This window comes from Triturus cristatus, chromosome 10 (assembly GCF_964204655.1).
Source record: "Triturus cristatus chromosome 10, aTriCri1.1, whole genome shotgun sequence".
In the NCBI taxonomy this organism is placed as follows: domain Eukaryota; kingdom Metazoa; phylum Chordata; class Amphibia; order Caudata; family Salamandridae; genus Triturus; species Triturus cristatus.
This window is the reverse complement of record NC_140593.1, coordinates 999314807-999336145: the sequence shown is the minus strand read 5'-3', so window position 1 is coordinate 999336145 and position 21339 is coordinate 999314807. Positions and strand designations below refer to the sequence as shown.

At 43.3% G+C, this 21339-nt stretch overlaps 1 protein-coding gene across 1 annotated transcript in view; it reads right to left on the bottom strand.

Annotated features, from left to right (window-relative positions):
* SLC5A10 (solute carrier family 5 member 10) overlaps window positions 1-21339 on the bottom strand; it is a 681053-nt gene that overhangs the window by 19224 nt on the left and 640490 nt on the right. The window contains exons 12-13 of the mRNA XM_085628993.1: window positions 6168-6336; window positions 4332-4547 (exon numbers count right to left, since the gene is read on the bottom strand). Coding sequence (XP_085485119.1) covers window positions 4332-4547; window positions 6168-6336 — 385 coding nt within the window. The remainder of the gene's footprint in view (window positions 1-4331; window positions 4548-6167; window positions 6337-21339) is intronic.

Sequence of the window (21339 nt, the reverse complement as noted above, 5' to 3'; positions counted from 1 at the left end):
AACGTGTCAACTTACCAGTGTTTGTTGCTTTCTGACGTGGCCCCAAAACTGTCTTCTCACTCAGTGTACAAAACCATTGCATGTTTTTTAGGGCATAAATACCACAGAAGTGGCTGTTCCACAAGGCAATGTGTTTGGTGCTTTGCATAAAAATAAATAAATGATTAAAATCATCTTTTGGTCTTAGTTTACGGCTGCATGTGCCTTTGGTCTTCCCATAACACACAGAGCTGTATTAAACCCCCATGGATCGCGCAGGTTCCCTTTTCCCCAAATACAAGTGAAGCTTATGAATACTTCTACAACATAAACAGTTCTCTGTCACCATTAAAGCCATTGACTTCAGGGACATCACCACTAAAAAGATCCATGGATGTCTCTTCACAATCTATATCCACAAAGAACAGCCAGGGATCAACATCTAGTTGGTATGTGAGCTCCACCAATGTTTCCTAACTCCTTCCCTGCCTCACTGTCTGCCACCGCCATCTTGGATGCCAGGAGTGTCTTCAGATGAACTTGAAGATACAAATCCAGGGGCTGCATCCCACTAGAGGATTGTATCTCCCTAGAAAACTAAAACTCAGGTGCAAAAAACGAGTGCACTGTTGAGTTATTCATCCAGTAATTTGTGTTAGGTTGCTTTTCAATCATTACTATTTCCAGGACTGATGTGTGGCCGTCTTTAGATTCCAGGAGAAACCATTCACTGTGAATTGTTCACATTAACTCTATGAGGGATACACACACTGTATTAAGTATACCTCCATTTGTCTTGAATCTTTTGCTATAAAGATTATTCTCATGAACCATTGTCTTTGATGTATAACACATGGAAGTGGTTTCCACTGGGACATCCCTCTATTCACTGACACCTACTAAACATGCACGGTCGAACACAGGACTTCTCATGGCACTAGTAAATGTCTGTCTGGGAGCTGGTAGGATGAGGTAGGTTGTGTTGACTAGCAGTATGTCCTCCAAAGAGAAGGTGAAGAAAAAGAGCGTGGGCAACTGTCTACAACGGATGAGCAAAAACATCACAATTGGGGATTGTCGGAACAGACACAAGGGAAAATCTGTGAGGGAAGGCCGAGTCGTGAACAGTCTGGTGTGTCCTTGTGTTGTCTCAGGTGTTACTCGTGGCATGCCTGCAGACTAGGAAACCTGACCTCAGTGACTTGCCCCACTTGTGGCATTCCACCAACATGCTGCTGATGCACAGTATCCTGCACCTTCTCCAACTCTGTCAAACTTTACTCTTAACCTCACAACACCCATGTCCATTACATGTGCATTAGTCATATCTACATTGGGGCATTGCTCGGCCAGTGGTGCTGCGACACTTGTATAAGTAAGCCCACTCCTGCCACATTCTGCCTCTTGACAGCTTATTGTGATCACATAGAACAGGTTGCCTATGATCAATTATGCATAGCCACCTCTATACCTCTGTTATTGTAATCTACCTACAACTGCCCTTGGCTACCATTCTCACCCGATGTACCTATCCTCTACAAGTGTGTGTTTCCTTAAGCAGATCCTGCTTTCTTCTCCTCACATGCACCTAAGCACTCCATCCCCTAGTGGCACCACTCGACCTACAGATCTGTGAAGTCTTCCAAAGATGTGCACCGAGGTGGTCATGCTCATGCATGCATTGTTTGGATTTCACTGTTCAACCTTCGTGACCTTTAATCATAGGTATACTCCATTCTACGCACATAGCTATGGGCATTCCAGTGCTTCCCTACTATCAGACATGCTGTAATGTTTGTTGTATCACAAACTACTATGTGGTTGTAATGCAAAAAATTGATTTCAACAGGCCGTTCAATATTTCACTGTAGCCTACTGTACCATGATTGCTGTGGATGTGACTCTCCAACGCTTTACACCTAGCCCGTGTGCCATTCTCCTCTTAGGTCTTCATTACAAGGTCCCCATTAGCAATTCTGTTCAGAATCTCTCAGATTTAAGAAGGATTATGATTTAATGTCCCCAGAATGGGGAATAACTTGCTGCATCTGGCTTTACTGGCTCCTTTAACTCAGGTTTTTCCCAATTCTAGGTACTTCAACATAGATATTTACTACTTCTTCTGAACAGTTTCTAAATATTGTAGGGGGCTGCTGCAGGTCAGGGTGTTGGGCGGGTGGTGGGGTGGTCCTTTGTGGCAGGTGGGGAGGTGGGTGAGTTTCTATGGTGAGCACTGCCTGTTCCTCCAATGGTGATGGAAGAGTCAGCTGGGGGCCAGGTCGTCCCTTTGCCTGCAGTTTCTGTACCTCTGCAACACAGTTGCACTGATAATAACATCAGGTCCAGAAACACCAGACAATTCGTAGATGCCCTGATTGAGATCCCCCCTGTTCAGCATCTATGGAGCCCTGTTCTTGTACTTCACCTTCTTCATCTCAGTTAGGCACAGTGGTGACTCTGGTTTCTTCACTTTGGAGTTCAAATGCCACAACTTAGGGCCTGATTTAGATCTTGGTGGACAGGTTACTCCATCACAACGGTGACGGACATCCCGTTCAATTAAATATAAATCCCATAGAATATAATGGGATTTATATTTCGGCGGACGGGATTTCCGTCACCGTTGTGGCGAGTAACCTGTCCGCCAAGATCTAATCAGGGCCTTAACTCACAGCTGTTATGCCACTGCACTTCTGGATGCTCTTCAATTCTTGCTATTCTTATCCGTCACTGTACCAGCAGCCACTTGCCTTGCTATGATTTGTAGTATGGTATACCAGCTTGAGAAGGAGCCTTACTAATTTTTCCTTGATGAGCATCTCTTCTTTTATTCTGCAAGATTTCATTATTCATGGTTGCCGTGTGCAATATGGTGTTCATTGTCCAAGGTATAGTGTGTTGTTGTAAGGCTGCAAACCCACCATGTTGGGCACAACTGCCTATAGTTTAATAAATACTGCCAATAGTCTTTCATGATGTATTTCTGTAGGGCCGTGTACGTGGGTGTGTTTTTCTGATATAAGTTTTGGGATCCTGGCTGCAGAAACCAGCCTTCTAAGTGCATTTCACAGCAGAAGCATCAAGCCACACAGTTTGATGGGGGCGTGCATCAAATGAAGCACAATTTTGCCAAATCCGCACACTGATCCCAAAGCTCTAACAGAAGCTTCAAAGGTGTGCTCTGCTCTTCCTGGTAAAAAAAATTGAAAGTCTACAATGTGCAACTTTACACAATATTCCATGACTAGGTTAAGCCAAAAATCCAAATAAGCAGTTTTGTCTTGTCACACGCCTTCCAGCTTTTCCCAGGATATACTTTAAACAATGGCTCATGCTGAAAGCCAGAGGAAAGTATGCTTTCTATACTGAAACAGGGGTGAAATGTTGGGGGAAGTATTAGGTCCGCTTGTTACCAAGTGAGTCACGTTCAACACACTCCTTACCCTGCTGCCTGGTGTTGCCAGTTACCATCCTGAAGGGGGGTAGAATGGCCATCTGAGCATGGACATGGTTACTTGATTCCAGAAACATATAGGTATGCCCTATGCACAACCGTAAAATACTAAAACCCTTGCCTTAATGCAAAAGCCAAGAACTTCAGAAAAAAACTACTGAATGTGACCTCCGCACATAAATCAAATACATTGTCAGCTTAGTCAGCATAGATAAGTAAAGTAATTTTGAGACAAAATGGACTGTTTCTTTCCGAGTCAACTAAACAAATGACGTCATACGGAGTCGCGAGCGGAGCCATGCCATTGTGACGTCCTTGTCAACGTGGGAGAGCTAAGAAAAAGTTTCCGTGGAATGCTGGCGCAGGGGTAATTCAAAAGGTGAAGAATCCACAGGCAGATGTATCCATCAGAAAAAAGGCCAACCACACTTCATATTATCTGGTCTACACATAAATATAGTTCATTGCATTGTCAGTCCCTGAAGTCTGTAGAAATTCTCTCTTTGTTGAGCCACAGAACGGTCTATAAATCATCTGTAAATACTGTGTAAAAAACAGAGTCCGGCTAGTTTCTGAATGCATCAGAGCAGAACAAAACAATCAGCTTACAATAAGAACGGGTACAAGTCACAGTACGATTCTAAGTCCTGTGACTTGTTCACATCTGAGTTACAAGCCAGGCCTAATGCTTCATGAACCTCTTTCAAGAGCCTGCCTCTGAACTTAACGGACACAGGATTATGTGTTTAATAAAATCTTAGCTTCATCTCTAGTGATAATGTGCCTGCAATTGGACTCAAATCAGGACACTCATTCTTAGGGAAGCGTGTGCTGGTTGGAAGAGAATCCTTGATACTGTCGGCATTGCATTTGTTATTACAGCAGACCAATCACTCACGTTCGATGGCAAAGGAGGCTCTGTCAGAAGACTGACGACTACAACGATCCCAATGCTCAGCACGCAGAGGATGATGGCAAAGTGCAGGTAATGAACGTCTTTGAGCACTGAAGGCCTTTCATCATAGACGCCACAACGAGGAACTGGGTAGATAAACTCCATGATCATCCTAACAAGGCCAACGACGAGACCCACCATCAAACCCCAGAAAGCGCCCTGAAAAAAAAAGGTTTTCTATAATTATGATGTGAACACTCACTTCACTTTCATTTATCTCCACGTGTCCCTTAGATCACAGGCGATACTCTAAATCAGTTTTTGTGCCTTAGAGAATTCCTGTTGATTTAGATCACTGTTCATGTCAATAATTATTGCTGTATGCTCTTCCATAGATTACCAGTCCTCCCTTCAATCATACCTTGCTTAAACCACATCATGTTTCTTGAATTACTTATTCTACCTTTACCATTCCTCCTACTTCATGACACTTCCTCTATTACTTCTCCAAAAAGCACCATTTTCTCCAGCAGACCCTTTTTCCTTAAATCATGTATTATCTCTGAAATCCTCTCTTTTATGTACCCTGTACCAGGTTAATTATGTTTTCTTGCATTTCTTTTTCTTCCATACATCCTACAGAAATGACATTCTTTCATTAGAATACCGCTCTTCAGAAAGCCCCAATACCACCCTTAAGGTACTCTTATACCTACTTCTATTGCTCGTATATCATACCTTAGATAATTTAGCATTCTTTGGGCCATTTTTCCTCCATCACGCTATATCTCCTCTCCAGTTGGACAATTTCTTCTACATCAGATGACTTGTATTCTTTTACATTAATTCTTTCACATTTACAGCTTTGGCCTATTCGCCTCACTTAGTTAAGTTATCCCATATATAATGCTTACTTGCTTGGATCATATATCTTTCCCTTTATCATCCGTCACCCTATTAGACCTCATTTCCATCATGGATCACTGCTGACAAATACCACTTCATACCTCTGAGATTAATTCTCTACATTGGAATCACTTTTCTTAGCTTACATGTAGTCTCCCTGTTAGACTATTTTCCCCTTGATCACTTCTCACCACTAATTTGGATCATGTCTCCTCCTTGGATCGTGCCCTTATCTAAGAACATGTCTTCCCTTTCATCACTGTTTTCTTCTTTCTACCACACTTCCTTCCTTTTGTCATATCTTCTCAATAAAACCGCTACAAATTTGTTGAGTAGACTGGAGAAGAGAGGAAGAATTATCAGATACACAAGACATCATCTGAGGGATTGGAAAGACCCAAAGAAGAAGGAACAATCAAGAAGAGATTAGGTGATAAGAGAGAAGTAAAGTGATCACAGGGATGAATGAAATGAAGCGACAGGGAGAACTAATCAAAGGGACAAGTCATCATTGAGAGGATAAATTAGCTAAAGGAAAATAATTGATCTAACCAAAAAGAAGTGAGCTTTGAGAGGATAAGGGAGCACAAGGAGTTGTTTTCTAATGGGGAGTTTTTTTAAGTCAGTGGAAGTGATCAGAGACATAATTACTCTGAAGGAGAAGATGTTTTCTAGAGGAGGAAATGTGAACTTTTCTTTTTCAGATCACCACTTTTAGAACGTTCTCTCTATTAGATCAGTTCTCCACCTATATTCCTTCTCTTTTCTTTGATCACAAGTCCCTTGAGATATTTTCTGGTCATGTACATTTCTTCTGTTTCCTTGGACTATTTATTTCCGTTTAAGTGAATACTCCTTTACAGATTTGATTATCTATATATGGTACAGTAAATTGAGTCACACAGGATATACAATCTATTTAAAGGGCCTTACCTGCTCATTGGTTCTTTTCCAGAATACAGCCAGACCAAAGACTGCTGTGACAGGAGGCGCCAGGTAGCTGGTTACAGACTGGATATAGACATAGAGCTGGCCACTGTTTGCACTCTGCAATATGGGGATCCACACAACACTCACGGCCACCAGGACCACTGTGACTATTCTGTAATGAATAATTAAAAAACATGTCGTCATGATTCGCTGTTTACCGAAAGGTACACACCTGATATTTCGCGTGATGAGACATTATACATGTTCGATAAATCTTAACATCAATTCAACTGGATGACTTCTTCTTTACTATATAAATGAATGCACTTGACCGGGTGATTCCAGTCTAAATCAGCCATTTTAGTTGGTTTATTCTATAGTTATAAACTAAATCTCAATCCCACCAGTGAGGACTTTATGGTTGGTCAGCAGATTAGTGTGATTTTGGTTGCCCTAAAGATCTAGATCAATCAACTACTTAGTGACTGATTTAGAGTTTGGAGGACGGAGTAAGGACCATCAGTGCGGCGGAATAAATTGCTCTGTCACTCTGACAGACATCCCATTACTCCGAACCTAGAGATGTCCACCAGCCCAGCAGACATCTCTTAACAGTGGCAGTAATGGCCATCACAGCGGTTCTTGTCAATGTTGTAAAGTTTGACAGAAGACTCAGTCAAACAGAATGGCAGTCCATCAAACTCCTGAAAGCTGGACTTTGTTTTTGAAAAAAAAGTAAAACAAATTAACAACCCCACACCATGGGAGCTTTCTCCCATAGTGTGGAGGTCATTTTTAAAATGTTACAGTCCCTCACTGCAAGGATTTACCTAGTAGTGATGAACAGCAACAAAAAGACATCCCCCTGCCCACCCTAAAATGGGTGGACAGTCGAATGACTAAGCTTCGACCACCCATACTTGGTCGGCTCTACATTGGGCCTGAGAACCATGAGTTTGAGGGAGAGGGTATTTAGTCGCAGTTGCCTTGGGGTACCCTCTCCACCAAACCCTTCTTTGACCATTTAAATGTGATGAATACCATGCTCACTTATTGAAAAGGGTAAGAAAGCTTCAGAAAGCTTGACTGAAAAGCAATCAACGTGGTTGAATGAGGAACAGATTTGATTAGCAAGTTACTAAGAAAGGTAATCACTTTATTGTCTACTCAGTGGTAAACAACGTTTACCCCGAAACTTTTCAAACGCAGGGAATCACAACGCGGTCATTGTAACGACCGCGTTGTGATTCCGCATACCATTACTCCGCAAGTAGGAAGAACGACTTGCGGAGGGGGGGTGGTGTTGGATTTAAAATCCAACACCTTCCCTAGTGTCCGCACAGACTGGAGTTGGAATAGTAAATTATACTATTCCAGCATCCAGCGCCCTCCCTCCGCAAGTCGTTGTTGCGACTTGCGGAGTAATGGTATGCGGAATCACAACGCGGTCGTTGTAACGACTGCGTTGTGATTCCCTGCGGGATAAAAGGCTGCGGAATAACGTCATACATTCCTACTCAGTGTACTACCTGACTTGATGTGTGAAAATGTGTGTACATTATACTCGGATTTACTGCATTTGGTACAGATCATAACCCATACAATCATGTACATCCCCACCTTGTCCCTGCCGTAAACGAGAGCGCAGATATTCGTCCAGACCTTTGCCTCCAAGATTTGAGCTTGAATTTAATTATTTATTAAAAGGCTCCATTCCTTCAGAAAGAGTTACTGGTGAGTCCCAAGGACTGGCCATTTGCAATTTTAGTGCCAACTTGCAAATTTTACCCACAACTCTCTCTTAGTTCCCTGGTTATAGCAGTAGCCCATGCGGGTAAAAGCAGTAGGGCCGGGGGGAAGGGGTATTCGACAGACAACCACGAGGGAACATTAAATAAATAATTAATTTACCCTTGTTGTCTGTCAAAATTCCCCACCATCCTAATGCTCTTACCTGCACGGGCCGCTGCTGCCTGGTGAACCATAAATTCCTGTTCAAGGTGGAGGTTGCAAGCAGCTTAACTACATTACAGAGATGTCATGTGGAAACAGTATCCGAAGGCCCATCCTGGTGACACACTGGCTGCTCCTCTGATTGGTATTTAGACACATGCTAGTCTTGACTGTTCTGTGTGTGCCACTGCTCATGCATTTTAAATACACTTTGATCTAAACTTTCAAGTTGGGTTTGAGAGTTTGGGTTAAAGCGAAGAATGAATACGAAGTACATTAGATTTTGGACCTTTTGGATTCCAAATTACAAAATGTCTACAGCAGACTGATTTTGAGTTTGTAAAAGTACTTAAAGCATGCTATGTCTTTTTTATGTGTCCTCTACTTCTGGACTTCCTTCTCCAAACTACCGAAATCCAGTATTTGAGATCTACTGATCATCGTAATCTCCACTCCCATACCCAGCACACCACCTACTCTGTGCGACAAATCTAAGAAATGCACTGCTCTGCAGTCGCCATCTTGGCTTGTTTCTTTGCTACATTATACGATACGTCATACACATCTTGCTCTAAATGTAGACAGAATGTCAGTTGCAATGGAAAGAAAGGGGCTGTTGCACAGGTGTGTATGTATTTGATTCGTTTTTTGATTTTATTTTATATTTTTTATTTATAGAGCACTAAGTAATGCTGGAGAGCCTCCTCAATCACCGTTATAAGATGGAGGAAACTAAATGTGAAGCAGACAATAAAAGTCTGGAGTAAGTTAGAGTCTAAGCACTAAGCAGGCACTAAGCAGACGGGGTGTGTTTATACTGCGTGTTGTACCAATAAATGAAGAACTCCAGAAAGAAAGATAGGATCCATAATAAGATTATGTTGAAGAGTAAACAAAAGGTCTGCAGTGCTTAGTTTTGTAGAAATAAATAAGTCATGGGCCCAACTGAATCCTGCTGGATTGCCAATTACCAGTGCTGCCTACTCATGGTTGCATGCCGCACTCTTCCTCCACCAAACTCTTCCTGTCTCTTTAACTCACTCTTGCACATTCTTTTTTATTCCTGTTTTCTCGTCTTGCCTTGACTTCCGATATTCCTCTTCTTTCTTATTTCACCCTTTCCTGCCTTGACTTTCTAACTCTCTAGGTAAAAGTCTGATGGTGAAGTTTCCTAGTGGTGATCTTTTCATGCAAACAGACCACAAGATGATCAAATCATATATCAACCATCTGAGTGTCACCAGGTATAATGGATGTATCTTTCTAATCACCAAGATTTTACACTAGGCAGAGAGTCATGTCATGTCTCTCTCGGAAGATGTCTGTTCGGCTGTCGAACAGATGCCAGCTGCAGTCACTATCCCTATTTTCTGGACTTTTTTCCCCACTAGACTTTTCCTGGTTAGGCATGAGGTTCAGCTGTCCTGTTCTGAACTTCTTTTCCCTACCAACACAATGCCAAGCTTCCCAGTCAGTGCTCTAATTTTTGGGACCCCAGACTTGGGCGGTGGATGCTCTCTCCGGTCCATGACCAGAAGGCATTCTGTGTGCCTTTCCCCGGATTCCCCTTCTTCAATAATTTATGTTAAGAGTCCATCAGGTTTAGGCTTGGGTAGTAGTAATTGTCTTCTCCCACATTCAACTCCCCAGAGACTCAGGTACATGTCTTGGCTCTTGAAGAGTTATGACTCCTCTTTTTATGGGATATGTCCCTGGGAGTCCAGAAATCTTACAGGAACTCGATCTTAAAGGTATACAACACCTTTTGGGGTTTTCTTCAGTCTTGGTGCAGGGCTCAGAGAGTACAGCCTTCAGATTGCTAAATGGGTCTAGTTCTTCAATTTTTTTAGGTAGTTTTTACACAGGTCTGGCAGTATCTAACTTATGAGTTCAGTGGGAGCCATCAGGGCATTCTTAAAATACTTGGGGCCACATGCATCAAACTGTGCATTTGCGATTCCTAAATTGCGATTTTTTAGAAATTGCAATTTAGGAATTGTAAATGCTTATGCATGTAGGAATCGCAAAAGAATTTGCGATTCCTACACATTCCTTATTTGTGACTCGCAAATTGCGATTTGCAAATAAGGAATTGCTTCCCATTCATTGCTATAGGCCTAGAGGCCCATAGGAATCAATGGGAATTGCATGCGCAATTTGCGAGTACCAAACAGGTACTCGCAAATTGCGCATGCAATTTCAAGGGTGCCAAAAGGACACCCTGATACACCCCTGAAATTGCAATTTTAACACATGTTGCACACACATATGCCCCAAGGACGTGTATGTGTGCAACATAGAACTTTGAAAAATGCACTTTTGTGCATTTTTCAAAGTTCTCTCAAATTAACAATCAACTTTGAATTGATGGTAATTTTTTGGGGGGTTGTTGCATTGCATTTAGGGAATCGCAATTTGAGATTCCCTGAATCCAATCACAATTTAAGTAATCGCAATTTTAGCGATTACTTAAATTGCGATTTTTGCAATTGGGATGATGCATCCCAAATGCAAAAATTGTGATCGCAAAGGGGCAGATTCTGCAAATCTGCCCCTTTGCGACCGCAATTTACAATGATGCATGTGGCCCTTGGAGCCTACTGCCTTACGTTTGTTTAAGGGCTGGTCTATGGTTAGACTTGTAGCCAGATCTCCGGTACCTCCTTTGGATTTCCATTTGGTACCAGCTGCCTTGAATGTTCCTCCTTTTAAATCCCTCGGGCCATTTCTTTGAAGTTTTTATCTCTCAGTGTTCTATTTCTCAGAGCCATTAATTTGGCTGAAAGTTTGGGAAAGCTGGGTTGTTTACTGTGTGTTCCTCCTGATCTGTGAATTTCTCCTGAAAGCATGGTACTCAAATTAGGTCCCGACTTCATCCCTAAAGTATTTTCCAAACAGAATCTAGAACAGGAGATGGCCCTTCCATCTTTCTTTCCTGATCTTTCTTGATCTGGTTTCAGAAAAGGAGCATGCTCTTCAAACATCAAATCTCCACTGGGCTATCTCCACCTTCCTGCCTAGGACTGCAGAGTTTCATGGTTGCTGTTAGAAAAAGTCTTAAATCTTCCCTTAGTAAATAGATCCGAATCTGTCATTTCCGCAGCCTATATTTCTGCTGTTGCTGAGCTTCCAACATACATGCATCGGAGGTCCATGGGGCAACGTCTGCCTCTGGGGCAGAGGCTCGGGGTGTTCTATCTCTATCATTTGAAAAGCTGCCTCTTGGGTTGTGCTTTCTGCTTTCATTTGTCAATATAATTTCCACCAGGGTGGCGATAGACAGTTGGATTTTGGTTTTTTGCTGGTATCATCTGTTTCCTTGGTCTAACTTTATTTCCTTTGTTACACTATATGTTTTGACATATAATGCTTTCACATGGTGTTTTTTGGTCAATTATTGGGGCGTCCGGTCGAATGGCTCTGGCTTGGTACATCCTCGCAAAGTAAGGGGGGGGGGCGTATGTAGCCAGATTACTTACCACTAATCTTAATTACTGTGGGCCATCTTTCTCATACCATCCCTTATATTATGCCGGGTCTGGTGGCTCAGTGGACTAATGCATCCACTGCAGGGGCCTGTGTTCAACCTCATGGTTACAGGTTCACATCACAGCAGGTCCATTCAGCCTTTCATCCATCTGAGGTCAATAATAAACATCTGTTATTCAGCACCAAGATACCCCCTTAGGGGTGAACGTGCGCTTTACAAATACACATGTTAGATCTAGCTCCATCCCAGTTGAGTTTGCCGTTTGACAGAATGGTTGGCTTTCTACCTGCAGGACTGGTTTTGGAAATGTATGTTCTTTGGCTCCATCCCCAAAGGGGTATCATGACAGCGTTTTGGTGGAAAAAAGCTTTCATAGATCTGCAATGAGGGTGATACCTTACGAAGTAACGAAGTGGACCAAGAAGATGGCTTCAGCATTAATAAATATTGCGGTTAAGTAATTGGAGCCGTTACCACATCCCTGCACAGGAAATCCATGTGGGTCAGCACCGTTAAATGTGGAAAACCTATGAAACACCGTTTCCGCATCTTGTTTCCCCCCAAAAAGCTGAATGTGAAGTAATTGTGATTTAACGCAATTACGAGAATCAAATTATTACTGCAGCAGTCTTGAGTTTCACAAAACGAAGGCCTTAGTGTGATCTGCAAATTGCCCTCTCCCACAGTCTTATATATTCACATACACATTTGAAACAGTTCATCTTAGAAGAGTGTGTACAGATCCCCAAAAATTATTTCTGAATGAAGGCGGTCTAGAGTCTGAACCCATAGGTGGGAATTAAAAAAAAAAATAATGTAAACCAACGCAAGAACACAAAGGCACTATGCTTTACAGAGGTGTGCTAAATCTTGGAATAGTGTTCAGACGTATTAATAAATGCATTGGGGCCGATTCACAGAACTAATCTGAGACAAAATCCTAAACTTACTACTTTTGGTATTCACAGAAGGCATTTAATTAGGATTTTGTCTTAAATTTGACTTAAGACAGACTTGAGACAAACTCAAGACAAACTCAAGACAAACTTAGGACAGACTTAAGACTGACTTAAGACAAACTTAAGACAAACTTAAGACAAACTTAAGACAGACTTAAGAGAAACTTAAGACAAACTTAGGATAGACTTAAGACAGACTTAAGACAGACTTAAGACAGACTTAAGACAAAATCCTAACTTTACTACTAAGTTTAGGATTTTGTCTCAGATTAGTTCTGTGAATTGGGCCCATTGTGTCTAGATTTCCCTTTTTGAGGCATACATGTGGGAAAGGTCATTACCACATACTTTTTTCCAAATTGATTTGTATTTACATGTTACTGGCTTTTTTGCTAGCGAGAACCATTCACAATTATTCCACATAAAAAGTGGTATTATCTAAGGTTTCTAAAACTGCGTTGTCAGGGCACATGGACGCGTTTTCGCTTGTCATAAAAAAAAGATCTTCGGCCACCCTACTAAGGATCAATAAAGTGTTTTTCAATAAAGGAAACACCAATATAGTTCGCTAAAATAAAAGAAAGACAGGAACGCAGAAGAGTATTCAATGGTTTGAAAAATCCCTTCCACGTGCCGCAGAAGTGCCACAACACGTGAGCGTGCGTGACGAAGAGGAGGGGCCGGGGATCCCTTTTCAGAGGCCCGTGAAGGTGTGCGCTGACGAGTTTTGGGTGTCTTTTCACTTCTCGTAATGTGATAGCAGATTAATTAGGAATAAGACATCAAAAATGTCGTTCAATTGGGTTAAGTGCGAAGCACTTGTATTGGGTTACGGGGCCAGCCACCGGCACTGGTTTGTTGGCATTCTGCTGTGCGGTGAAGGCGTCTGGTTTCACTGTCTTGGAAGGAGACAAACACCTGCAGGAAAAGGCGCACCTGCCGAGCCCGACTTGAAACAGTGTGTTCCAGGCCGCTCTTGGCTACAGCAGTATTCCGATGAGGGGTGAAACCTAAAAACGCCTCCATTTTTTTTCCAAATCTTTAATTGAATTGTCAGAGATCAAAAGGAACACAAATACAGTGGTAAAATAAATAAATACAAAGAGGTGCAGTACTATATACCAGTACTATACACCAGAATGTAGGGTTACAGCAAGAAGGGAAGACTGCGCGGTCATCAATTTAGTGATACAAATCAGTGATACAAAGCAACATTACTTTTCTTGGCAAATGCAATCATAGTTAGGTTAATAGGTGAATAATAGTTAGGTTAATAGGATACACTTGGTATATGTTGGATACTGCGTAAATGGAGCAGTTTATTGAGCAGTTTATTTGTAGCTGAATCACTAGAAAAGTCTGTAAACCAATATACCTGGGTGATGCATGTTCGTAGCTTGCATGTGCGCATTGCTTGCTTAGTTTGATTAGGATGTAGCTGAAGGGGGTTGTTTACGGGATTGTGTGACTTGCACAGCAGGAGTAAAAACGCCTCCATTTTGACTTCACAAGAGTGCACTGTGCTTAAAGGGGCCACGGCCTGGAAGTATCAGCCTTCTCCTCCCATGTAATCTTTGGGATCTCCTCAATTATGCACCAGGTTTGGCCTCCTGCTCTGGTTGGCAGAGGTGGTCCCCTGCGGGCACTGCTGGGGGTGTTTTTCCTACTCCCACTGTGGGCTGTAAGGAAGCAGTTCCAGAAAGCCAGCAGTACTATCTCCACTGGTGTGTCCAGCTTAGGACCACAGGCAGTGAAGACCTACTTGCACCACGGAGGCGCTATTGACGAGCCTGTGTAAGCGCGACAGTGCTGGTGAGACAGGTCGTCTTTCGATGGATCCTAGCTACATTGCTGATGGTCACCCCATTGAAGAGGGCCTTCATAAGCCTCTTAAGATGTTCAAGGGCAGAAAAAGGAGGCAGCTGCAAACGATACCGGAAGATGGGGTAGGAGAAGTGGGCTGGATGAGAGGCAGAGAGCAAAGAGAGCGGGCAAAATAACAGAATGAAGAGTGGCATCAGAACGAAAGGTTCTGGCTAGATAAGGGGCCACCTCAATCTCATCATTGCCTTGGCACAATGCTGTCACGCACCCGGGGGCACGTGCTCAAAGGAGAGCAAGTGCACTCCACTAAGGCGGGAATATTGCGCTAGGGAGTGATTGACGCTAGTGGATCACAGCCCTGATCCTCCTCGGCAAAGTGAGGCCAAGTCCATAAGACCGGACGCACCAGCCAGAGTGGGCAGAGGAGGGACTGGAGGAATGACAGCGTGAAGGGCGGTAGGTGAGCCGTAAGCAGAAAGAAAAAGAGAACATGAGAGAGATGGAGATTACATAAGCTTAAGGTGGAGGAGGATCTTAGGCCTGCTAAAGTTCAGGAGAAACTTTGGGCCGATCTCAAAATTGTGACTTTGCATGATCAGGGAGAGAATCACATAGAAAGAGACAGGTTCTGAAGAGTCTTAAAGAAGATTTTGTAGCAGAAGTCCTGTTACTGTCCTTCTCTAAATGAGGCCCTAACATAAGTACTTGAAGTAATGAAGAAAAGCCTTTAGAATCAGGTGATGAATCTCTACTGACCCTCCACTCAGGAGAGATATACAACAGAACCCAAAGAAGCACATAGCACAATGTTTTATACCTACTGCTATATGCCTGATATAGAGAGATGTTTCTGGCAGCCTCTGACAGGTTGGCGAAAGGGTGCATATGGACAAGATGTCTTTCATAGCCTGTGTAAATGTCTGAAAATAGCTGTCCTCAGAAACAAGGGCCAAAATTGCATCAATGGCAGTGTAGTTGCAATTACACCACCTAGCTGTAGTACAAGACAATATTTAATTCTCAAAAACAGACAGCAAGGCCTCAGGAATAAGTGACAAATCATCAAGTTCCTCCTCAGCTCAATTCTCCGTCCCATTCCTTACTATTTGCAAAGAGGCCACACGTCTTTGATTCAGAACTCTCTCTTCAAGCATATTTCATTCCTGCCTATTACCCCATAAGCCCATTCTTATCATCAGGATGTGGAATCTTAAAAAAGGGGGAGGGCCAATTTGGTCGCTGTACCAAGAATTTGCAGGATTTCAGATTAGAGAAAAAAGATTTTAGAACAGTCGAAATTTGATCAGCGAAGAGCAGGAAAAAGTATTTGGTCACTGCAATGTTACTCTGCATCTGGCGTTTGAGTATGATTTCATAAGCGCCACACTGCAACTGACAGTGTCCACGTTCAGTCTAAGATGTTTGCCCTGATGACAACCCATTAAACCAATATGAGTTGAAACATCCCTCATGCAATAGGCAATTGGACCAACCTATTCAGTGCCTGTTTAGATCAGGCTGTTGGATTACATATGATTAAGTCTGCACCAATGATCATTTGTTCTTCATTGCTCTAATGTCGTGACTTGTATACACAGTTTTCTTCACTGTGTTCTCGATGGCACTGTGTTAGCACTAGAGCACTAAGAACATTTGCTTTTAGTACAGAATTCTCTAAAAATATGATGAAATGACTGCATTTTTGAAACCCATTGAAAAAGATTTCTGTATGGCTTGAGAGATACATTATCTAAGGTGTTTATGTTATGTGGCATTATTTGCTGCATGATCATATAATGTATATACATATACCAGTGGTAACCCTTGTTACTTAGTTATTATGATTGTAACAAACACATGAAATATGAACCATCCTCGAATAAATCTTGTTTTCAACCTAGAGGTTTTCAAGGGGACCCATTTATTAGACATCTTCCAGATAAATGTCCACATTCTGACTATACCAATATCTTAATTGACTTAGAGCCAGCTGTATGAACACATTTTTCCATAGACACAGAGGGTCCGATTCGGGTTGGAAGGGCACCGAACGCGATCTGGCTGGAAAAACTACGAGCCGTACGCGTGTTTTTCGGCCAACTCGTACAGCCGACCGAGCGAGCAAGTACGATGCAAGCTACGTGAAATTCACCGACCGAGTCGTTTCCGTGTCCGCTCCATACGTCTCGGTCGTAAGCTAACCGTGGCGTGCAATGGATGCGATTCACAACCAAGCCAGTACGATGCACACATCGGACAGCCTGTGCGAGCCAGAGTGTCCGGCTCGCAAATCGTCCGGGTGGTTGCCTTTGGGGTCCGTGTCGGACCCCCTGTCACCCTTAGACCAATGACTCGGACACAGGTCTCCCCAACGCAGGCATGTATGGTGGGGATGGCACCGATGCATACCCACTGTAGGGGGCGCACTTGTCTGCGACGTACCCATTCAGTCAATGGGAGCCCATGTACGCATCGTACGCCCGGCTCCTATTGACTTCTATGGGAGTCCGACCGAACCGAGTCCGGCAGCATAAGGCCGCATCGTACTCGCTCGGTCGGACTGCAGGACTCCGGCTCGGTCAGAAAACACTCCGGATCCGGCTCGGTCGGAGTACTTTCCGACCTGGATCGGAATCAGCCCCCGAATGGGTAAAACTGTTTGATACATCTGGCCCTTAATCCTTGAGGAAGATTAACTAGCTCTAATTCAAGAGTGGAATTAGCATGGACAAATTAGTACTACTGGTGGTTTCTCAAGAGTATTGAACAGACTTTCAGCCAACCCTGCCAGATTCAAAGTAGTAAGAAATTAGGTTAAGGCTTGAGGTGGGGTGAAACCTTACTCAAGCAGCAACCACAATCCTTGTCCGGCTGAGACACAAGCAAACTCCAAATTTACCTGTGTTCGACCCCCTGGCAGCTTGGCACAGAGCAGTCAGGCTTAATTTAGAGGCAATGGGTAAAGTATTTGTGCAGCACTTCAAACGGTAATAAAGTGAAAACACCAGACAAGAATAATCCCATGGTAATTTTGAAAAATAGAGTATTTTTTTAATAAATAAAACAAGACCAAAATGCCCAAAATTCAATCAGTAGAACCAAAAATACGCAGGTTTTAAGATTTCAGTGAAAATAGCATCAAAAAGCACAAAGCTCCAACTGTGGGTATCTGGTTGTGCTGGACCAGGACAAAGTCACAAGTACAGGATGATCTGAAATGGAGCACTGACCAACTACAGAGACCCAAACCCAAGTAAGCGCACTGAACAAAAGTACCATAAGTCCTGATTGCCGAGTATTGCGAGGTCCCACGCTGAGGGTGCGTGGCGAAGCCAAGGTGATGCGTCAGTTCCAAGAAGCTGCAGAAGTGTGATGCGAGGTCCTGCGTTGTCATCAAGGATTGCGTAGTTGAGGGCTTCCAATGCGAAGTCTGACGTCAAGGATGCATCGTGCCGTCTAGGTGATGCGTCGGTTCCGAAGAGCTGTGAGGCTGCGATGCGAGAAGCTGCAACGTCATTGAGAATGCTGTCGACAAGAGACTTGCGATGCAAGGGCTTGCATTGGGAAAGCTTCACACAGGTGGTGGCTCCAATGTGGGCAGTGAGGTCGATGCAGAGTCCTTGAATCCAGAGAATCCTTGCAGCAGAGGTCATGTGTCAGTTCTGCTCAGGGGTGCACCGCGGAGCAGAGGAGATGAGTTGGATCTGCTGGATCCACAGATGGGCTGGCAGAGCACCTCAGGCCCACTTCCATGGGTCTAGGACTGGGGTGGCACCACTTGACAGGGTAGGACTCACAGATGGCAGAGTCCAGGTGCTGGTTTCAAGGTTGTTGGAGCCTTCTGTCCTTGAGGCTCTAGTCAGGAGGCCAGCCAACTAGCCCTTGGAGGTTTAGTCCTTTTCACCCGGCAAGAGGGCAGCAGGTCAGCACATCAGGGCAGAAGTCTTTCAGAGCAGCAGTCTGGCAGAGTGGCAGTCCTTCCAGCAGCACCACAGTCTTTCGTCCTGGCAGAGTATCCACAGGTCCAGAAGTATTCTGAAGATTTGGTGTCTGGGGTCCAGTATTTATACCTGGGTCTTCCTTTGAAGTGGGGGAGAAGCTTCTTGAGGTTCCCTATGAAGTCCCAATGTATCCTGCTTTCCCTGTCCTGGCTCCAGAATAACTACAGGGGGTATGCAGCCCTTTGTTTGGAGGCAGGACACAGCCTATTCAAGTATCAGTAGGGCTGTGCCCAGCTCCGCCCTTCAATTCTGCCGGTGATGGCCCATCCAGGCCCACCTAAGTTCCCTATTGTGTGTGGCTGTCTATGAGGAATACCCAAAGCCCAACTGTCAGCTGCACCCAGTCATGTGACCCAAAGACAAGCTGCAGGCACTAAATGGCTAAGGCAGGAAAATGCCAACTTTATAAAAGCGTAATTTTCAAAATTGTAATTTAAAATCCAATTTCACCATGAGAGATGATTTTACAGTACAATTACCAAGACACCAAACACGAACTGGGCACCTGTTCCCATTTGAAAATGAACACTTATTAAATGTATTAAGGTAGCTTTGATGTTATCCTAAGAGAGGGGTAGGCCTTGCAGTAGTGAAAACGAATTTAGGAGTTTTTCACTATTAGGACAGGTAAAACTAAAAAGCATACATCCCTGACCTCCGGGCTGTCCAGGTTCTACCTTAGGGGTGACTTACATGTATTAAAAAGGAAGGTTTGGGCTTGGCAAAAGGTTTATTTTGCTAGATCAAAATAGTAGTTTAAAACTGCACACATAGGCTGCAATGGCAGACCTGAGACATAGTTAAAGTGCTACTTAAGTGGGTGACACAATCAGTGCTGCAGGCCCACTAGTAGCATTTAATTTACAGACCCTGGGCACAGGGAGTGCCACTTTACTAGGGACTTACAAGTGGATTAAATATGCCAATTGAATATAAGCCAATTCTACCATGTTTAAAGGAAGGAGCAGAAGTACTTTAGCACAGGTTACCAGAGTCATGAAGCCAATAACAATGGGTTCAGAAAACAAGAGAGTGAAGGCAAAACGTTCAGGGATGCCCCTACAGAAAGGGCCAAGTCCAACACAAGTTATCTTCCAACTGCTTGGCTTCTCTACATGGAAAAGAGCAGAGTGTTACAGGAACATTTCTCTCCATCAGAGAAAGGAGATTGTACCAGTTCTCATGCAGGAAAATGGGATATAGAATGGTACTCAATTGCTTTTCTAGTGAAGAAACCATCAGACATTTCAGACGTGTGATATATGCGAAGAACCTCAACTTTATTTTTGTCGATGACCAACTTCAAAATTAACACTTTGCAACACATTAACCCTACAGTGCCAAAATGGATTATGCTTCAATGGATCTTCAAGATGCATATCTTAATACCCCCACTAAGCAATCTCATCAGAAGCTTCTCAGATTAATTTTGGGGGGCTAAGCATTGGCAAATCAAATTCCTTCCTCTAGATCTGAAGGCTTCCCCCAGGGTTTTTACAAAGACACACGGGCTCCATTAATGGTGATCTCACAAGGAAGGTATTCAGGTTCATAATTTCATAGACAGTCTGTAATAATTTCTCACTCTCAGGAGATAACATATTCGGTATACTATGAGAGCTGTTCAAAAGAAAGTTGGGTTTCACCGATTCTGGTGTTTATTGGCGCAAGAGATTATATTGCTTTCCTTGAGCAGAAGAATCACGCTATGCTAGAGGATGCATCATCTATCTACTCCACAAGAACCAAGTTCCAGCCAGGGGGAGGCTTCAAGTTCACGGGGACATTGTATGTATTGTTCTGATTAGAATGGTTATGACATTGTAGATTTTTGGAGTGATCACAACTTCAGATCGTTTTACTCTTTCTTTCTTTGTCTTGTGGGCAGCATGTCTTCACATGGGACCAGTAGTTTTTCATATTCTTCATGAATGGGAATGGGAATTGGCATCTCAAAATTTTATCTCATCATGGTGACAAGGCCTTTGAAGCAGCAACTTCAATAGAGTCTTCTTTCTCTCAGTCAAATGTCAGGAGTTTTGCTATGTCATCCAACTCCAAAGATTGTGGCTGCATATGAAAGTAAGAAGGATTAGGAGCCAGTCTTGTATTCGAATTCAGCTCAGGTATGTTGGTCTAGTCAAGAAAGAGTCCTTTCATCCAACTGGAGAGAGATAATGGCAGTATTAAGACCTTTAAGGTTCTTCAAAAATAAGGTCCAGTAAGAACAGATCATACAGTAGAAATGTCATGCCTGATCTGTCAGTTCCGAACATTTTCACACTCTCTGAACAGAGTAACAGAGCATATCCTATCATAAGGGTTTAACTGTGGCCGAGTTAATGTTATATAGGTCAGGTTGCAGAACATTCAATAAAACAACATAGACATAGGCATAGAATAATAACACCCATACATCTCGATAATGATGGCATTGGTAACTCGGGGGGGTGTACTCCCCATTACATGTTTTTGGGGATAACTTGCAGTAATCCTTAGATGCCGATTCCCGCATTTCTTCCCCTTTGAGTTTCACTGGGAGATTTCTGCTTCTTCCAGCAGCTAGAGTTGCAGGATGAAACCTGGAAAGTTGTAATCTGAGTGGTGCCGGTAAATCCTATTAACTTCCGCATTAGGATTATTGGGGCAAAACCAAACTGCTACATTTACATGCCTTGAATAGGCTGGTTTCATGCTAGTTATACTCATACTGGAAACATGCAGAGGTCAAACCACTACTAAAGAAGCCATCAGCCGACCCCAGCGAACTCATAAACTACCGCCCCATCTCCCTGCTTCCCTGCCCAGCCAAGGTCATGGAGAAAGCCATCAACAGGCAGCTTATGAACCATCTGGAACAGAACCACCTCCTCAACACCTCTCATTCTGGATTCCGCAGCAACCACAGCACAGAGACCGCTCTTATAGCTGCAGCCGATGAGATCCGA